At 49.3% G+C, this 20,634-nt stretch overlaps 1 protein-coding gene across 1 annotated transcript; it reads right to left on the bottom strand.

Moving 5' to 3' along the window:
• Positions 1–2,413: 2,413 nt before the first annotated feature.
• Positions 2,414–5,645, bottom strand: LOC136140968 (sialic acid-binding Ig-like lectin 13). The gene is made up of 6 exons (XM_065899096.1): positions 5,612–5,645; positions 5,162–5,545; positions 4,666–4,944; positions 4,417–4,464; positions 3,075–3,342; positions 2,414–2,438 (listed from the first exon to the last, which is right to left on the bottom strand). Exons 1-6 carry the CDS (start codon positions 5,643–5,645, stop codon positions 2,414–2,416), a joined length of 1,038 nt encoding a protein of 345 aa, XP_065755168.1.
• Between the last annotated feature and the right edge of the window lie 14,989 nt (positions 5,646–20,634).

The raw sequence follows: 20,634 nt of genomic DNA, 5'->3' as shown, positions 1-20,634 counted from the left end.
CATTGTACACCAACACTACTTCAATAAAAATCAAAGAACCTTTAAAATATTGACCCAACATACAAATAACTACCGTCAAGAAAAAGACCAGTATTATTTAAAGAAAGACAAGACCAAGTCATCAGCCACAAAAAATTGACAACGTTCAGCAATCAGTGAAACATTACTAGACACATAAAGAAGCAGCAACACGTGACACTCGGTAAGAGAAAAATCATTCAATGGAATCAGGCCTAGACATGACAGAGGAGACAGACCTAGCAGACAAAAACATTAAAACATTGATTACAAACATTATCCATATACTCAAGGATGTAAAGGAAAACATTAACATAATAAAAGAAGAAACGTGAGATTAAAAACCAAGGAAATTAACTTCTAGAGACGAAAAGAAATTATCTGAAGTGAGAATTTCACTGAATGAGACTAACATCAGATTCAATACTGTGGAAGAAGAATCAGTAAACTTGAACATGTAGCATCAGATCCTATTCAAATTGAAGAATATAGAGAAAAAAGGTTGGAAATGGTGAACAGATGCTCAGAGCTGGTAATGAGATAATACTGGGCAATATCACATATGTAAAATTGGAGACCCAGAGGGGAATAGAAAAAAAAAAAAAATATATATATATATAAACATTGGCTTCAATTTTTATAAATTTGATCACTACTATAAAATTTCAGATTCAAGATACTCAACACCCTCCAAGTGGGTTAATCTCTGTCTCTCTCTCTCTGTCTCTCTCTCTCTCTCTCTCTCTCACATTTACACGCCAAGGCACATCTTATTCGATTATTAAAACCCAGTGAAAAAGAGAAAATATTAAAACCAGCTACAGAAAAATATAAACTACAAAGAAAGAAAGATGAAAATAAGGCAAAACTAGGCAAGCCAAAAGAATTTAAACAACAGAACGGGGAAAAGTTTAACCTAGAATTCCTAATCCAACAAAAATATCCTTCCAAAGCTAATGTACATGAAAACTTTTCCAGACAAACAGTGGCTGAGAGAATTCATCACCAGCATACCTACACTACAAAAATATATGAGGGCTTCCCTGGTGGCGCAGTGGTTGAGAATCTGCCTGCCAATGCAGGGGACACGGGTTCGAGCCCTGGTCTGGGAGGATCCCACATGCCACGGAGCGACTGGGCCCGTGAGCCACAACTACTGAGCCTGTGTGTCTGGAGCCTGTGCTCCGCAACAAGAGAGGCCACGACAGTGAGAGGCCCGTGCACGGCGATGAAGAGTGGCCCCCGCTCGCCGCAACTAGAGAAAGCCCTCGCACAGAAACGAAGACCCTACACAGCCAAAAATATAAATAAATAAATGAAAAAAAAATATATGAAAAGATCTTCAGGTAAAAGGAAAATGATACTCTAGAGAAACTATACTGTCATCTTAAATTAGAAATAAATCTGAGAAAAGAGGCAGCGTTATCTTAATGCAAAAGGACAGCTTTATTGATTGCAAGGTTTGCAAACCAGGGATAAGAAGCCTTTGGCTGTAACCAAAAGTACGTTCCTTGGAGGTGAAGGGGTGAGGGGTTTTTGAAAGCACAAGCCAAAGAAGCCACAGTTGGGAGACTTATAAAAGGGGACTGGATGGCCCTTGCAGCCTGACCACAAGTCACGGCAGCCTGACCAGAAGTTTCCAATGATGGCTGTCATTGGAGCATCTCCTTAGGGGTTTTTCGGGTAGGACCCTTAGCACAATCAGAAGTCCTTATAGTTTTCGTTCGTGGTTTTTCGAAGAACTCAAGAGTACGTGACTGAACCCTAGGTCTGTCATGATTGCCTGGCTCCATTTTATTGGGGGTGCCTGTTAGTCACACCAGGTCCATTTTCTAAATATGTTCTTTTCACAGGGAATTCCTCTTATTTTTACTTTTCCTTAGGGGATTTTATTTTTACAACAAAGGGATGAAGAGCAATTGAAATGGTTCATATGTGGATAAATATAAAATAGTTAATTTTTCTAATTAAAAAAATCTCTTTAGGGCTTCCCTGGTGGCGCAGTGGTTGGGAGTCCGCCTGCCGATGCAGGGGACTCGGGTTCGTGCCCCGGTCCGGGAGGATCCCACATGCCGTGGAGCGGCTGGGCCCGTGAGCCATGGCCGCTGAGCCTGCGCGTCCGGAGCCTGTGCTCCGCAGCGGGTAGAGGCCACAGCAGTGAGAGGCCCGCGTACCGCAAAAACAAAACAAAACAAAACAAAACAAAACAAAAATCTCTTTAAAATTAACTTTAAAAAATACTATATCATGGGATTTATAACAATATATTATGGGTCGCGCTATGGGCATATCAAAACCATGCTAAGGTATAAGCACAGAGAAGAAAACACATTACATGGAGCATAGTTCAATGTAATAATAAAAATACCTATTTCCTCCTTGCCCTCATAACCACTCATGTAGAACTATCAGGGAGAAACCTGGAGGCCAGATGTGAAGAGGTGTTATTTCTGGAAAGGAAGCAGGTTCAAGTCATCCGGGACCTCCTTGTTCATAGACCTCTGAAGCACCACTGTGAAGAAGGGAACTCAGTCACACCTCTCAACCCTATTCCCTTGTGAGTTTCTGCACCTGTAAGGGAAACACAGTTCTGAAACAAGGGACCAGTTTCGTGGAAGGTCTGCTCTGGAAAGGACAAGATGGAGGTGCCCCCAAATCAGGGACACCTTAAGAAGGGCTTCTCACCTGGTATAGTAGATCCAGGTGAGGCCATAGGTGAGAAGGAAACCAGCCCCCATCAGGGCCCCCCTGAGCAACGTGAGGACCAGGGGCCAGGAGCCCTCTCTCTGCTCCCCAGAGACTTGGGGGAAGGAAGAGGAGACACCTGGAGGACGAAAAGAGAGAGGAAGGTGGATGATAGGTATAAGTTCACACCATTATTTTTATTTTGGCTACACTGCTTGCCATATGGGATTTTAGTTCTGCGGCCAGGGATCAAACCCACGTCCTCTGCATTGGAAGCATGGAGCCTTAACCACTGGACCACCAGGGAAGCCCCTGTAAGTCCACACCTTAACCCTGCTTTCCACCCTAGCTCAGAACTCAGGCATCCTTGCCTATACTCACCCTGTACAACCAGGTTCAGGGAGACACGGAGGGAGCCCCTCGGGTGCTGAGCTTGGCAGGTTAATTCTCCTCTATCCCCTGAGACCACGTGGGGCAGCTCCAGGACCCCAGGATCCAAAGGCTGTGAGGGGCTCACTGTCAGGCACCCACGGGCCCAGCTTATCCTGGTGGGTGGGTTGCTGTCGACAACACAGACCAGGCGCAGGGACTGGCCCTCCACGACTCGAAGGGAGGTGGCATTGCCCAGGATCTCTGGGACTAGAGAGACAGAGAGAGCTAGAAGGGCAAGGCTGAGAGGCCCTTCTCTCCCTCTGTCCTCCCAGACACAGGAACAGCGGCTCTGAGACAAGCACTGCAGGCAAGGCCAAGTACGGGGGGCAGTCTATGAGGTGAGGCGGGGGAAGGAGAGGTAACTTGCTGATCCCAGGACAGGGGGCTGTGGACGCTTGCGGAAGAGTCGGCCACATCTAGGCCAAGGAGAGAACATCCCAGGAGGTGGCCCTTGATGTGTGAAACTGTGCAGGGCACTGACATACGTGGGTCTGGCCACTTGGAGGCCTGCACACAAGTGATGAGAGCCCCAGGGAGCCACGGGAGGGTTCTGAGCAAGAAAGTCATAGGGTCAGATCTGGGGCATGTAGAGATCCCTTTGGGGTCCCAATTCTTGCAGGCTGGACAGGGCCAAGACTAGAAGCTGACAGGCCAGAGGGGAGGCTGGTCCGGATCCAGGCCAGAGAGAGGATGGAGGCCTGAGTGGGAGCTGCGGTCACGGGGATGGACGAGGGGGCTGACGTGAGTCATTCTCAGAAGGTCAACGTCGCAAAACTCACTGAGTCCCAGGGACGATTGGGTGAGACACGGAGCCTAAAGGAATTGCTGAGATTCAGGCTCGGGTTACTCGTATCGGAGGGTCCCTTGCAGGGGGAGTGGAGGGCACTCAGGACAGAGGTTTGGGAGAGTCTTCAGGGCAGAGGTAGGATTGGAAACCCCGGAGTAGATGAGCTTCCCCTTGGAATCCTGCAGAACCCAGCTTGGGAACTCAGTCTCCTTGCGGGAGAGACGGAGACAGGGAGGAGGCAGGGAATCCGCGAAAGGATGTCCTGGGAAAGTGAGGAGGGAGAAGAGGTGGGAATGGAGGGGGCAAGCGGAGGCGACAGTGAGTTGTCACTAGGAATCCACAGTGGCCCTAAAGTGAGTCCTGCCAGGGGACAGGGGTGGGGGGCAGAGGGCAGACGTAGGAGCAGAGAGGGGATGAGTGATGGGCTTGATTCTGTCCATCTTCACAACATCCCTGCATCTGACCTCCATTCCACCCAGGTACTTTTCTCCCACCTGTGCTATTTTCCCGGAAGACACGAATGTCCAGGTTCTGTGGAGCATCTGGAACAGAAAGAAATAAATGTCCTCCTGCAGTATGAGGAGGTGTCATGAGTCACATTACACCATGGGGGGGGGGTCTCAGCATTCTCCTCGTTCTCCTCCCAGCCTGCCTCCAAGAAGAGTCCCCAAGTATCCCACCCAGGCCTCCCGTCCCCAACGCCCTCCACCCTCAGGGACCCGGCGTCCTGGCCCCGCGCTCACAGGACACGTTGAGCCTGATGGTTCTGTCTGCGCTGACGCCAGCTCCGGGGAAGGTCACTCGACAGGTGAGGTTGGTGCCATGGTCCTGGGGCCCCAGGGTGACGGTGAGCACTGAGGAGTGGGGGCTCTTGGGGTGCAGGGAAGTGAGGGCAACCCCGGTCCAGGAGAAGGTGTGGGGTGTCCCCCTCTCACAGGCCCATGGCACTGCACAGGTGATATTCCTGGGGAGGCCAGATTCTAGGGTCCCCTGGATGTGGATGTCGGGTGTCTGTGTCAGAGCTGAAGAGGAGAGAGAAACAGACCCAGGCCCTGGAGGGGGGGCCCCGAGTGTGCCCCTCAGAGCTGTCTCTGCCCCAGGCCAGCCGCAGCGGCCTGTCCTCCTAGGTCCCCTAGGGCCCCTCCCAGGATGAGAAGACAGGGGGTCCCCTCCCAGCCCTGCCCTGGGGGCCCTCAGGGCCCCTGTGTCTGTGTGTCCTCTCCTTGACACCATCCTTACCTGTTACATGCAGGTGGAGCTTGTTCTCTAAATAACTATATTTTACAGTAGACCCTCTCTCCACCCTAAAGAAGTATGTCCCCGTGTCTCCCTGCCGTGCATCTCTGATGTCCAGGGAGCAGCTGTAGGTCCGGGGGTCTCCAAGGAGGTGGAATCGGCCCTGGGTGTCCGTCAGCACCTCACGATCTGGGTCGTTTGTGGCCACTGGACGATCCTGGTGGGTTCTGGCCCCTTCCTGGAACCAGTAGCCGAAAGCTGGGACAGAGTCGTCCCAGTAGTCCCGGGGACTGTGGAAGAAGCAGGGCACGCGGACACACAGGCCCTCCTGCACCGTCACGGAGTCCTGCACTTCCAGCCGGTATTCGCTGTCCCAAGCCAGGGACCCTGCGGGGAAACGAGGGTCAGCTGCAGCCCCTGCCCTGCCCACCCCTCTCCCCGCAGCCCACCCACCTGCCCACAGCAGGGACAGCAGCAGCGGCAGCATCTCTGAGACGGAGGGCCTCTGGGCGTCCTGTGTGTGAAAAGAGAAGGGGTAAGAGAGAGGGCGGTAAGGCTGCGGGGAGACCCACGGGAAGCCGGGGAGGAACACGAGACCCAGCTGTTCACAGAAGAGGAACTGCAGAGCCGGAGCTCGGCCCCCCTCCGCACAGAGCGGACGGACATCCCTCGGTCCAGAGACCCCGGAGACCTGCCCAGAGAGGAGCAGGCAAGGAGGAGAGCCCTGTCCTGCCCCCCAGCTCGGGTGGGTTCTTCCAGCACCAGAGCCTCTCAGGACACGGAGGCGTAGGACACGGTGAGCCTCCTAAGGTCCTCCCGTCTGAGCGCCACTGTCTACACCAGGGAGCCGCTCAGCTCCTCTCTTGACCTGGAGGGTCCCAGCCTCACCTAGACCCTCGGGTGGTCGGTCCTGCAAGATGTAGGGTTCTTTAGGGTCTATGTGAGCGTCTGGGGCAGAAGACAAGAAGGGGCTCCTGGGTGACGTGAAGGCAGCAGCCAATCATGCCTTCACTCCTTCCCCCAACACTGAGCATCTTGGGCTGCTGACCTGGAGACCAGAAGGGATACGGCTGGCCTGGTCCCTGCCCAGGAGATGCTCCCACCTGGGCCCATCACTTCCTCCCCAAACAGGCAGCAGTGTCGGGCTTTAGAGCTGCATCAGTGGTGAGATTGCCGAGTGTCCGGCAGCATACCGGGTATTTTCTTTTAATGAGTATGACTTTTTTTAATCTAGTAAAAAAATAACTCTTTTCAAGTTGAAAACCTTGAAATTCTGTACCTACTAAACAACCAATCCTTCTTCCTTCTTCCTGCCAGCTCCTGGCAACCACAGTTCTATTTTCTCTCTCGAGGAATTTGACTCCTTTGTCTACCCCATATAAGTGTAATCACGTAGTGTTTGCCTTTTTTTCACTAGGTTGTTGAACTTACCGTAATGCCCTCAAAGTTCATCCATGTGGTAGCAAGTGTCAGAAGTTCCCTCCTTTTTCAGGCTGAATATTCCATGGTTTTGCTTATCCCTTCGTCTGTTGAGGGCAAGCTGGGTTGCTTCCATCACTTGGCTACAGTGAGTAACGCTACTAGGAACACGAGTGTGCAAATATCTCCGGGAGTCCCTGCTCTCAGTTCCCTTTGAGAGATATCCAGAAGTGAAAGTCAGGATCATGTGTTAATTCTATATTTAAGTTTTTGAGGAAGTGTCGTACTCTTATCATCCCACCCCACCCACTTTTTTTAACCTCATCTCTATTGTCATCTTACACTAACTCTACAATTTAAGGTCTCTACCCTGGACCCCTCCTCTGATCCCCAGACTTTCATATCCAGCTCTCTACATACATTTCTGCATCATATTTGGTCCTCATTTCCCCTCACCTACCACATCCATTAGAAAATTCTGTTAGCTTGACCTTCACAACATATTCAAAACATATCCTCTCTATCTACACGATCTCCTTGGTCCTCCTGCTTGGAGTACCCAGCAGGGTCCTGCCACATCTCTTTCTTGCTGCCCTGGATCCACTCTGGCTGATTCTGAACACAACGGCCTTAGGATCCTACCTCAATGAGGGTCTAATCATATATCCGCTCTCCTCAAAGGCTTCCAGAATCCTGCATTGGCCTGCAGTCGCCTTTCACGGGGTCTGCAGCATCCTCCCATCTTCCCCCCAATCCCTTTGCCTCCCCACACCAATATGTCACATGCTCCTGTCCTTGTGTGATTTTCCTCCAAACCTGTCAAGAGCTGACATGCTCTAATTTTACTTATCATTTATTTGAAAAGTTCTTGTCCGCGTAACGACATCCCCATGAGGACAGAAGTACTTCTCGTTTCTAAAATCACCATAAAACAAAACACCATTGAAACATTGTATACGGTACAATTCAATGGCACAAGTACATTCACAACGTTAGTGCAACCGTCATCACTCTCTATCTCCAGCATGCTCTCACCCCAAACAGAAACTCCGCTGCAGTTACACAGTAACTTCTCACCATCCCCATCCCCTAGCTGCAAGCAACGCCATTCTACTTTCTGTTTCGAGGAATTTGCCTTGTAGGGAGCTCATATAAGCAGAATCAAACGATATTTGTTCCTTCGTGTCTGCTCCTCTCAGGTAGCATACTGTTTTCAAGAGTCACCGGTGTTGTGGCATGTGTCAGAATTTGTGTTCCTTTGAAAGGCTGAATGATCCTTGATTGTATGTGTTACCACATTTGGTTCATCCATTCAGTTGCTGGACGCTGGGACTGGTTCCACCACTGCTGTGAATCTTGCTGCTATGAACAATGGCGTGGAAGTGATCTGTTTGAGCCCGTGCTCTTTTCAGCAACGAAGATCCATCGCCCCGCAAAATAAATAAATAAAATAAATAAAAAATTTATAAAGTATGCTACATAATGAATATTTTAGTTAACAACTTGCAGTATACATGTGCGGGTCTGGGCTGGGAAGACAGGGGTTGAGAAGAGAGCAGAGCTGTCCCTGGAGGTGGACACATGGACACATTCACCGAGGGGGAGAAGAGGGCCCTGGGCAGAGTAGTGAGAACACGCACGCTCTCATGCGCGGCGCGCACGGGCTTAAGCTTAATTGTGGGCTGTAGGGGGAGGTGGCAGTTGTGACTGAGATAGCCCGGCCAGGGAGATAGGAAGAGAACAGGGTGGTTACTGGTGATCCAGGTGAGAGTTTTGCCAGGCAGGGGTGGGAGAGGGCGGCAGCCAGATGGCCGGGAGCAGAGGGGTGATGCGAATGGGAGGCATTGCACTGACCGCCTTTAGCCCTCTCCTAGTTGCCACCTCTGTCAGTGCCACAGAGGAGAGCTTCCTTCCCACCTGTGCCATTTCCTTGGATGGGGCCAAAAGCCAGGTTCTGGGAGCATTTGGGATGGAGAAAGAAAATATTTTCTACTTCCATCATGGGAAGATATGGTGGCTTAACTTCTTTGGTTGGATCCACAAAAGGGTGGCGAGGTGGGGACGGTTGTGCTTCCTTCTCCGTTCTCAGGCCGGGCTTCTGGCCACACATCAGGTCCCACAGGCTCTGCAGCTGGGTCCCTCCTCAGGGACCCAGGTGTCCTGACCACCCCCCACAGAGGATGCCAAGCCTGATGGGACCAGGAGCTCAGCCAAGCGGGGAGAGAGAGCCTGAGCTCCTAGTGTCAAGTAGCTGATTAAAGCAATGAGTCAAAATGAAAATAACAATTACGCCTTTAATCACTTACTTGTTAAAGAACAGTGAAGCCGACTTTATTCAGGACAACTGTCATAGGTGCAGGGACCCCTGCAGTGGGGCTTTGCAGCAGGGGAAAGGGATCAGGCTCAATTCTGAATACAACGAGGAAAAGTGGGAATTTATTGCCAGGGAGCGGGGTGAGGGGTCAGCGGATGGAAAATTACTAAGAGGAAACATAGGGGCAAAGGGGGATTCTGGCTAAACCGACCTACCAGGCTTCTTGCTGAAGGTAGGCCAGGGTGATCAGATATCAGCTAGGGGCTAGTGGAGGATGAGGAACCCCATCAGACATTGAGGGTAAGGGATTTTGGTTAAACTGTCTTACCAGGATTCTTGAAAAAAAAAATGGACGATGCAAAGATAGATGGCAGAACTCAAGAACTTGTTGAAAAAGAGCTTCAAGAGCCTGGCTAAAATTTAGCCAAGGAGAGAACCTTTGCCGATGGTCAGGGTGACCAGCACAGACATGGGGGTCGTCTCGCAGACGCGGGACCCAGAACAAAAAGCTCTAGTGGGTCTAAGGACCCTGGGTTGGGGGTGGCGTTGGGAATGGAAATGTACTGAGTCCTGAATCAGAGTGGGGAAAAGTGTCTCCAATTTTTCCTGCTTCTCCTCTACGAGGAGGCTTCAGTGCAGATGCCCGAAGACCTCTGCCCAAGGCTTCAAATAAACAGACCAAAGGATAAAGTCATCTGAGCTAGGAATGCAAAAATGTGAACAGCACGATGGGCCAGGGCAGTCTGAGTCCTTCACTGCAACTCCTTTCAGAGACTATAGTGCAGTACGCCCGTGAGGCCAGCCAAGGAAAGCTTTTGCATTTGCCTATGATCAGGCCTGAAAAATCACGTATAGGTCTGTAGCCATGAGCTGAACTCCTCAGATGGCTCTATACATAGACCTATCACCTCCTAGGAAGGTCTCCTGACAACGTAGGGCTGGTGTCATGATCCTTTTTAAAAACTTTATTTATTTTTAAAAATATTTTCATTGGAGTTTAGTTGATTTACAGTGTTGGGTTAGTTTCAGGTGTACGGCAGAGTGAATCAGTTACACATATACACATATCCTGGTGTCATGATCTTGGGACCCGAACATATGGGTGAATACTAAGGAATGGGGGACCTTGGGCCCCATGGAGGAGAGAAGCGTCCTCCTTCTGGACTTTGGGCTGTTCAGACTCCAAAATGGTCGTACTTCAGGTTAAAGGGATGTAGATTTGTGGTATCTGGTACAAGCTGAAGAGGAGAAAATGATTCAGACCCCAGAGGGGATTCAGACCCCTGAGACTCCACCTTGGCTTCCCCTGGGGTCCTCAACAAGTCCTCCACCCTCCAGATAAGGAGTACATGTGTTCCTGTCTCTGGGGTTCTCTCCTGGGGATCCCTGGCTACTCGTCACATTCAGATATATTGGGAGTCATTTTTCACATAATATTTCTCTACCTTAAAGTATTCCCACTTCCCCGCACCTTGGAGAATCTGATGCTTAGAGAGCAACTGTGGGTCCCTGGATCCCACAGAAGGTTGGATTGGCCCCAGATTGTTTCTTCCAGGTTTTGATGGGGGTCTTTGGCCAGAAGGGGATTACAATGTCTGCTGCCCACCTCCAGGATCTGAAGGTGGATGTCGAACGGGCTAAAGTCAGTCCAGAAAATCCAGGGGTTGAAATGGAGAATGGGATGGGACGCATAGGTCCTCCTTCACCGTCACTGAGTAAAGGTTACAGATCGCACCTGCGCCGACCTCCAGGGACCACTGCAGGAAACAGAGTCTCTGTCTGCAGCCCTGCCGGGAAACCTCTTCCTCACATCTGTTGCCCTCACGGTTGTGGTCACAGTGGCAGCAGCATTTCTGGGCTGCTAGATTCGCCTGACACCATCTGATTAGCCTTTCCTAGCTTGGAGATGGGGGCGGCCATAGGGTGCTAAGAGAGCTGGGGATGCTTCCTGGGTTGAAGTGTATGGCTTCTATGTCAAACTTCTCCCTTCAATAGAAATACCCATCTCTCCCTCGGGCCACTGCCGTGGGGGAAGTGAAAGCTGAGCTCTTCTCTCCTGGGACCACAGCTGGGTGGACTCTTCCTGAACCCTGAAACGCTCACTCTCGCTTCCTGAAGACCAACCCCCACTCCCCTTAAGAGACATGGGGGGTTTGGGGGTCTATTTTCCCCAGATAGGTTTCTTGGAGTCTAGACAGACGTAGATAGGGAGGCCTTTATCCTGTTCATATCAAGTCCCCAAGCCTCTCCCAATTCGCCTTCCCATCAGAACCTACCCACAGCGGGAATGCTCTTTCCAGCCAAGACACCATCTCGTCCCCAGGAAGCAGGGGGTTGTCGCTGTCCGTGGTGCTGAAGCAGTATTGGATCTTGAGTTTAGGAATAACTGGATTGTACAGAAGGGTCTGACTAGACACGAACCAGATCTGGACCTCAGGCCAGAAAACCATCTGAGGCAGAAGGACTGGGCCTGCCTAGGAAGGAGAAGATCAGGGAGGGGCCGACCCTCTGGCCTGGGGCCAATCCTGAGCCTCTCCTTCTTCCTTCTTTACTCTCTGGAAAGTCTTGTAGATTCTGCCAAGCCACTTAATCAAAGCCAGCAGCAGCTCTCCCCTCCCCCCACCCCTTCTTGTTTCATGAGAAAAATAAAGCCCCGTTTGGTTTTGGGTTTTTTGTTTCATTTATTTTTGGCTGTGTTGGGTCTTCGTTGCGGGGCGCGGGGGCTACTCTTCTTTGCAGCGCGTGGGCTTCTCATTGCGGTGGCTTCTCTTGTTGCCGAGCATACGCTCTAGGCGTGCGGCCTTCAGTAGTTGCGGCACGTGGGCTCAGTAGTTGTAGCTCACGGGCTCTAGAGCACAGGCTCAGTAGTTGTGATGCACGGGCTTAGCTGCTCCGCGGCATGTGGGATCTTCCCAGACCAGGGATCGAACCCGTGTCGCCACCCGGGAAGTCCCGCCCTATTTGTTAAGGTTCCTGAAAGTCAGCTTTTTTTGTAACTTAGAATGAAATGCATTTCTAATTGGTACAGTATGTGGAGATGATTCCTCCAATTCCATTTGAAGCCAACACGACATTTTCCAAAAGTGCCCTACTCACATGAGAGTGCCTGGTATGCTTGACTTCTTTCACTTTTGCTAATTCTAGAGAAACAGTATTATATCTTTTCTTTACTCTGCATTGATGTGATTATAAACAACCTTTCCCATCTTTTTAAATTAACTGTAATCCTTCTTTGTGATTTATCTATTCGAAGGGTTTACACAGAAGGACCGTGGAGCTTTCCTTATCAACTTCTCTAAAGATTTTTTTTTTTTTTTGCGGTACGCGGGCCTCTCGCTGTTGTGGCCTCTCCCGTTGCGGAGCACAGGCTCCGGACGCGCAGGCTCAGCGGCCGTGGCTCCCGGTCCCAGCCGCTCCGCGGCGTGTGGGATCCTCCCGGACCGGGGCACGAACCCGCGTCCCCTGCATCGGCAGGCGGACTCTCAACCACTGCGCCACCAGGGAAGCCCAACTTCTCTAAAGATTCTGATCTCATCCCTATTATTAACCTTAGAGGATAATATATTTTTACCAACACAATATGCATCCCTAGATTTCAAAGTTACGGTTTTACTACTTTTGACCTTTATGTGAATGACATCATACAGTACACATTTTTTCCCTGGCTACTTCCACTTGGTATCAGCTAAAAAACAATTTTTTTTATGGTAAAGTGTATAATGTTCAGAAGATACAAATGGGTAAGTATGCAGCACGGTGACTTATCACAAAGCAAACGCACTCAGTTCACGAAATATCGCCAGCTTGCGATATCGAGTATCGCCAGCTCCCAAAATAGCTCAAGAGTCTACACGCCCACCATCAGAGCGTGAGGTTCCTCCTTCCTCACATCTTTGCTACCCTTGCTGTTATCTGCCTTCTTGGTTTTCCAACCTGATGTGCGTAGAGCAGTATCTCGTTTCGGTTTGATTTTTCTTCAACTACCAGTGTGTTTCAGCATCTCAATATGGACTTGTTTTCCATTCATATTTCCACATTTCTGAAATAAATATTCATGTCATTTGCTATTTTTATGATGGCTTGTTTTTCTTCTTGTTGATTTGTGAAACTTCTGGTACATTCTAGTCAAAAAGCTCTTGTGGGCTTAAATGAAGGAAATAATTCCTCCCATTCTGTCATTTCTCCATTAAACTGATCTCAGTTGTCCTCTATTTGATGTGAACCTTCATTTTGATGCAATCAAATCTATGTGTCTCTGGTCACAACACTGTGTGTCCCTCCTAAAAGTATCCATGATCCTGGCTTTTACATTAACCATTTCCATTTTTTTTTTTTTTTTCGGTACGTGGGCCTCTCACTGTTGTGGCCTCTCCCGTTGTGGAGCACAGGCTCCGGACGCGCAGGCCCAGCGGCCATGGCTCACCGGCCCAGCCGCTCCGCGGCATGTAGGATCTTCCCGGACCGGGGCACGAACCCGTGTCTCCTGCATCGGCAGGCAGACCCTCAACCACTGCGCCACCAGGGAAGCCCCCTTCCTCGTTCTTGAGCAGACGTCATGCTTTCATCATCAGCTCCGCCTCCAGGTTGGGCAGGGGAGGTTTTTTGTCCCTACATAGTCAAGGCAGGACTGTAAAAGTTATTTTAGGTCTCTGTACGATGAGTACCTTTCCATAAATCATTGTTTTTTTGTGTGCAGAGAGCATGCCCGAGGGGTCAATAACCTACTGAGCTCACTGAGCAGGATGTGGGTCTCATGCCACCATTGTTTTATTGTTTTGGGACGTGTCTCGAACTTCTGTGGCACGGTTTCGCTGCTAGGCAAGCCTGCTTGGTTTTGTGGTTAAGTAAACCTGCTTTCTTGAGAGATCATTAACTTACAGGGGTCTCCCATACTTATTTCTTTACTTACAATACCCTAGTGAGATTAACTATTAATTACCTAATCTGTCCTTTATTCTGTCCCTGTTGGGACACTCCATTTAAAGGGAGGAGAAAGAAGGCTTCCCTGGTGGTGCAGTGATCGAGAGTCCGCCTGCCGATGCAGGGGACAAGGGTTCGTGCCGCGGAGCGGCTGGGCCCGTGCGCCATGGCCGCTGAGCCTGCGCGTCCAGAGCCTGTGCTCCGCAACGGGAGAGGCCACAACAGTGAGAGGCCCGCGTACCGCAAAAAAAAAACAAAAACGGAGGATAAAGAAGAAAAGTCAAGTTAAGAGGAAAATACAATTAGTCGGGACAATGCCAGCCCAGTTGGGCAGAATTTTCAGGAGGCTCTCCCATCATCAGAAGCATACCCTAGAAAAGTGGGCAGTAGTGGCCATAAAGTAAACAATGGGGCAGATTTCAGGAAATGGAGTGAGGATCTAAAGGAAAGGATCTGAAATGAACCTCCTCATTTATGGTAACACAGAAGCATTTCACGGTCATGGGAAGGATAGCCCTTAGAAGGGAATATCACACAAAATAACATTGAGAGAACTCAGGTCTACAAATTCATGATTGCACAAGAAAACACATTTCAGACTCAGGGAGAATGGCGATGCTTGGGAAATGAAACAAGAACGAAAAGTCTGGGACGAATCCTAAGACTGGTAAGAGGGTCACATTCCTTGAATAACATATTCTCACCCAGCTATTCTTCCATTCATTCAACTAATCCGCCCATCTATACATCCATCCACTTACCCATTTTTCCATCCATCCCATCACATCTGTATTTCCATATATCCATCCGTTCTTCTGTTCACTCTACCAGGTAAGGTTCAATTACGAAAATGGAAATCACTCTAAGTATTTAAGACAAAGGAAATTTAATCAATAAAATTGGTTACACAGTTGATAGAAGAGATGAAAAATTCAACACAGGACAATAAAGCAACCTTGAAATGAACAACAGCAGACCACCACCAGGACAAAGGGAAGGGGCAGTGTGACAGAGCCCAGGGATCTGGACACCCAGAAGAAGCTGGACCATGGCAGGTCTTCCCCTTTGGGAGCTGGAGGCTCAGAGGGGATGGAGCCACTGCCAGAGAGGTTGCACAGTGCAAAGAGAGGGGAAGAAATAAATACCTTGGATTTTACATTTTCCTCCTTGATTTTAATCTCCAGCATTTGACTCAGTCACTGACCCTAGTTGGAAGCCAGCTAATGAAGGTACCTGGAAAATGTAGCCTGCAGGGGTAAATCCCATTAGTACAGAGCAGTGTAGGTGAGGGACCGGGAAATGGTCTGAGAGCACACTAGCCAAGGACTGATCTGTACATCCACCCATCCTCTCCCATAGGTCCAGTTCAGAAGACCAGACATGAAACTGGACAGAGGATATTTCTGGCTGAGAAAAGTCAGCAAGTATGACCTGATACACAGAGGTAAGCTGTGGTGAGAGAGATGCCTGGGAGACAGAGACTCTGTCCCTCTGAGCTTCTGTGCCCTGCCTTTCACCATGTCCGGAGGAGAGAGAGTGGTTCAACCCACAATCCCAGCCATGCTCCTCTAGGACCCTCCAATTCTGTGGGAAATTGTAAGAGGAGGTTCTGGGCTAGGGCTGCAGAGACAGACAAGGCCACTCTCCCTTGGGATTTGGGGGCTCACATGTTAGATCATCTGAGGAAGGGGCCACTCACCTAGATCCAGGTGGATCCACAGGTGAGTATGAAGCTGGTCCCCATGAGGGTCCCCTGAAGCAGGGTCAAACCCAGAGGCTATAAAACACCTTTCTCTACAGACTTAAGAGTCATCTGAGCGAGAAGAGAGAATGAAGTTGAAGAAAGAGAACTGTGGAGATAAAGGGCCTTGGATTTTCAAGGTATGGAAAATAACCCTAAAAGGCAAGAGGAAAGGAGTGTGTACGGAATTGTGGAGGGCAGAGGCGAAGAGAGGAAACCTTGGCAAGATTATAGGTAAATATAAATCCCAATTAAATATAGACATAAATATAATTGTGTTCGTGTGCATACGTGATGATACATACATTGTATCATCAAGCAGATCAATAATCAAGCAGAAAGCATTTATTTGGGATCAAAGATTTGCAACTCAGGGCACACAGATTCAGGTAGCAACCCAAACAGCGCCCCACATGGGAGTAAAAGTCAGGGGTTTTTAAAGGCAAAAAAGGGAGATTTGCGCTACAAAGAATTTTTATTGGAGGGACTTCCCTGGTGGTGCAGTGGTTAAGAATCCGCCTGCCAACGCAGGGGACACGGCTTCGAGCCCTGGTCTGGGAGGATCCCACGTGCCGCGCGGGGCGGCTGAGCTCGTGCGCCACAACTACTGAAGCCCACGCGCCTGGAGCCCATGCTCCGCAACAAGGAGGGGGTCACCGCAATGAGGTCCGCGCACTGCAATGAAGAGTGGCCCCCACTCGCCGCAACTGGAGAAAGCCCATGCACAGCAATGAAGACCCAACGCAGCCAAAAATAATAAATTAATTATTTTTTAGAAAAGAATTTTCATTGGAGTTGGAGGCAGAATCTAGTCTTAGATGAACATGGTTGAGTGCTAAGGCTATAACTAGAGGGTGGAAAAAGTTCGTTGCAGTGACAAGTCGCAGGTGTTCTTGCAGTATTCTTGAAATATCTGTGGTTTGATCCAGTTCAAAAGTTCATGGTTCCACCTGGTGGGGACGTGCATAAGGTCCACCCCCTTAATGGCCTCCTGGATCCATTTTAAAAACCCTTGACATAAATGACTCCATTTAATTTCACATTTCACAACATCATATATAATCTCAGAGTTGGGAATGCCAGAGTGATAAGCAAAGAGCTATAAGGTCATAGGCTTTAAAGCTTAAAGACGTAAATTCAACTATATAAAATGAGATTTGGATAGCAAATCCAAGCTAAATGAAACCAAAAGACAATGACAAACGAGGAGAATATATTCATGGTCATGTTATAGACTAACGACTGTATTTCCTAATATAGAAAGAACTTGTCCAGGGGCTTCCGTGGTGGCGCAGTGGTTGAGAATCTGCCTGCCAACGCAGGGGACACGGATTCGAGCACTGGTCTGGGAAGATCCCACATGCCGCGGAGCAACTAGGCCCGTGAGCCACAACTACTGAGCCTGCGCGTTTGGAGGCTGTGCTCCGCAACAAGAGAGGCCGCGAGAGTGAGAGGCCCGTGCACCGCGATGAAGAGTGGCCCCCGCTCGCCGCAACTAGAGAAAGCCCTGGCACGGAAACGAAGATCCAACACAGCCAAAAATAAATAAATAAATTTAAAAAAAAAGGACTTGTCCAAATCCTTAAGAAAAGAAATATAGGCTAATAATGATGGAAACAGATATGAATAGTCACTTCATTGAATGGCTGAACAGATTAGAATGGAAAATATTAATCATCACGAAACCTATTCAAAAATGCTCACCTTCATGCCTAAAAAGAGAAATTCTAGTTAAAACTATGATGGGGTACATTTTTCATTGTTAAGAATGAAGAGATCAAAATCAGTGCTAATGCAACCTGCTGTTGGGGTTGCAGTGAAGCAGAGACTCTCATCACATTGCAGGGGACAGTGATGCAAATTGGCACAATTTCCTGGAGAGCCATTTGGCCATATCGATCAACACTAGTAACGCATGTGCCCTCTGAGGAATTCAGATTCATACAGACATTTTAGCAGACTGGCATACCTTGGAGATAGTTCAGGTTCAGTTCCAGACCACCACAATAAAGCAAAATAAAGTGAGTCACACAATTTTTTTCTTTTTTGGTTTCCCAGTGCATATATAAAATTTATGTTTACACTGTATAATCTGGTAAGTGTGCGATAGCATTATGTCTAAAATAAAAGGACACTTTAATGGCTCTCAACACTAAGGAAATTTCGAAGTTTTTAGTTCTCTGTCAAGCTCAGCACTTCTGGGCTCCCAACATGTCTCCTCTCCGGGCAGAGTTGTGCGAGGGACGAAGGGGCTGGATACCTGGATTCTGAGCGTGGGGCTTTAAATCAGTACAGAGAAAGGGTATTTTTCAGAACACGCGATGCTGTTTTCTCCTAGAACTATATACACACAAGTATTTAATTGGTCCCTTTCCAACGCGGGACAACTCCAAGACTTTTTAGGAAGGTTGCCCAATGTTTTCCCTGCCTGTACGGAATGGAAGTTCTTTGAAAATGGCGGCCTCCTTATCATAATCCTTATGAGCGCGGCCATGTCGTCCTCCTGACACAGTCCCCGAAAGAAAATGAACCGCGGAGTAGAGAGACGACGTGACACGCCATGATAACTATTAGCAGGCAGTGGCTTCAAAGGTTCTAGTGAGCATGCGCACAGTTCAAGTCCTGACCGGAATCCTAAACGGCAAACGGCCCAGAGCGGCCATTTCGCTTCTGCCGTGAACCGCCTGCGGGATGCTGAGGTGATGTGGAGTATTAGCGATGCGTAATCTGTGGGGTCAATGAGGGGAGATCGGCTTGGCGTGAGTGATGTGGGCGTTTGGGGGCCGAGTGATGGGGGCCCGCGGGATGAGTGATGCCGGGTGTGAGGAGTGGTGGGGATCCATGGGGTGAGCGATGGGGTTCTTAGTGGAGGAGGCTATGGGGTAAGTGGGGTTTTCTAAGTTGAATTCTTGGCTCGCTGATTTTCACTCTTTCTCTGCCTAATTTCTGTATGTATGTAAGTACTTTTGTAACTTGAATTCCAAGTGTACTTTAATGCCGATTTTATATTGTTGGGCTGGGAATCTTTCTCATACGAGGACAGTGAACGTGTGTCTCAAGAGGGCCTTGGTATGGTACCGGGAGCCATTTGGGGAAGTGATCCACAGCTTGGGGGGGCTGTAGGAGGCAGTGGTTGATTGGGAGCAGGGGCTTCAGGGATCGGAGGGCTTTGAGGCTCACATTATAACACACGCAAGGGGGACAGTGACTGAGGGAGGACCTATGAAATAGTAAAGTGGGGTGCTAAGGGTAGCATATGGGAACCAGTGGATGGGAGACCTAGGGGGCCAGTGATGGACGTTTGCAAGGGTGACTGCATTGCTTTTTGGGCAGTGGGTGTTGGGGTCCTTTGTGAATGGTTGAGTAGGTCCGTGTTGGTCTCCTCGGGTCCCTGTGGACATGGTAAGGGTCAGTGATTGGCTGTTGAGCAGATCAATGATAGTTTCCTACTGGGGTGCATTATTTGGAACCCTAGGTTGGCGGTTATTTGGGGGGTCCTGTGGAAATCACACTCCCTTTGGAAACACTTACTGGCAGTCAGGGCAGTAATGATTTCAGAAGCCTGGCCGTGGGGTGACTGGGAGGCATTTCATGACCTTCTTTGGTCTACTCATTGGGGATTTCTAGAGGTCAGTGTGGTCAACGACTATATTTTGGTTGGGGCGGGGAGGGAGAAATGGAGAGGCAAGAAATGGTAAGTGATTGGGAGTCCTGGTGCATGTCTGCAGGTTTTCCAGGTGAAGGTGGAGTTCCATATATTGAATTTGAGGGGTTTTTTGGTCAGAAAATGCTGAGCTGTCTATATTGTGGATGGGCACTGAAGAGGCCAGAATGTCGGATTAGGCACTCCAGATATAGACAGCTTGAAGCCTCAGCTCTCTGAAGGCAACAGGAAAATGTAAATGGAATTTCTGGAAATTGACCACGTAGAGGACCACATGGGATAGTGGCGATTGTGTACACTTTAAAGTGAGGCGGACCCGGGACGCATTCCCTGTTCTTTCTGTAAGGTCGGATCTTAACAAACGGCACCGCGAAACGGAGGAAAGCTTCAAGGCAGCTTTATTAGGGAGCGCGCCCGGGCGAGGTTCACTGGTCCGAGAGAAAGGGGCCAGAGAAGTCGCACCCGGGCGAGGGTTGGGCAAGATTTTATAGGGGAAGAAGGGAAAGGGGTGTGCTGAATCTGGGAGGGCGCAGGGTATTCCTTATTTGGTGGTCTTTTCGGGTATCCTGGGGGACCGTTAGTCCGGCTCCTCGAAAGGCGGGAAGGCTGGGCTGGGTTCAAAGTCCCCAGGGCACTTTCTGGAACTGGGTGGTCCGGAGAATTTCGGTCTGATGCAACCTGTGAATCTGATTGTGTTCCCCTGCCTCGGGCCAGTTGGCCTTACACTTTCCTTTGCACACTGAGCGACCTTAAGGCAAATTATGTAACAGCACTGTTTCCTCATCCACAAAATGGGTATGATAATGATAATATTTAGCTGACAGGGTTGCATGAAAATTAAACAAGGTACCTGACACCTGACTCTGCAACTTCCTTTTTTTTTTTTCCGTGTTTCCCATTTGCCAGGCAGGTGCTGAGGGCTTTGACAAGCCTCATCTCACGGAAGCTCCCCGATGCCTATGATAAATACCTTCCTTCTCATTTTGGAAACTGCAACTAAAGTACTATCTTCGTCTTCTCACGGTTAAAAGGTGTCAGAGCTGCAATGAAAGCTTCCTTAGGTTTAGCCCAAACCTCGTCATCTTTTCTCATTTTTTACCCCAGTAGCTAGACTTTTCTGAGTCTTGTCTACCCTCGTCTTGAACACAGTGACTTTCACCTAATGGCCTTCAGAAATTCACGTGGAGTGAATATTAGAGAAGAACTGTGTGGTCGTTGCCTTTCCCGGATTTCTGGTGTCCCCGCAGAGCCCCTGGGTCAGGCCACATCACTGAGGCTGCAGGATCTCCCTTCACAGCTCCAGCCTGACTCTTCCCAGCAGCTCTGACTGGAGCCTTCTGATGGCCACCCAGCTCCAGGCTCCTGGAAAGAGTGGAGCTGTCAGCAAAAGAGACCAAGAATTGAAGCCCAGAAAGGAC

Source organism: Phocoena phocoena, chromosome 20 (genome assembly GCF_963924675.1).
Source record: "Phocoena phocoena chromosome 20, mPhoPho1.1, whole genome shotgun sequence".
Classification (NCBI taxonomy): domain Eukaryota; kingdom Metazoa; phylum Chordata; class Mammalia; order Artiodactyla; family Phocoenidae; genus Phocoena; species Phocoena phocoena.
The sequence above is the reverse complement of the archived record's forward strand: the minus strand, read 5'-3'. Positions and strand labels throughout refer to the sequence as shown.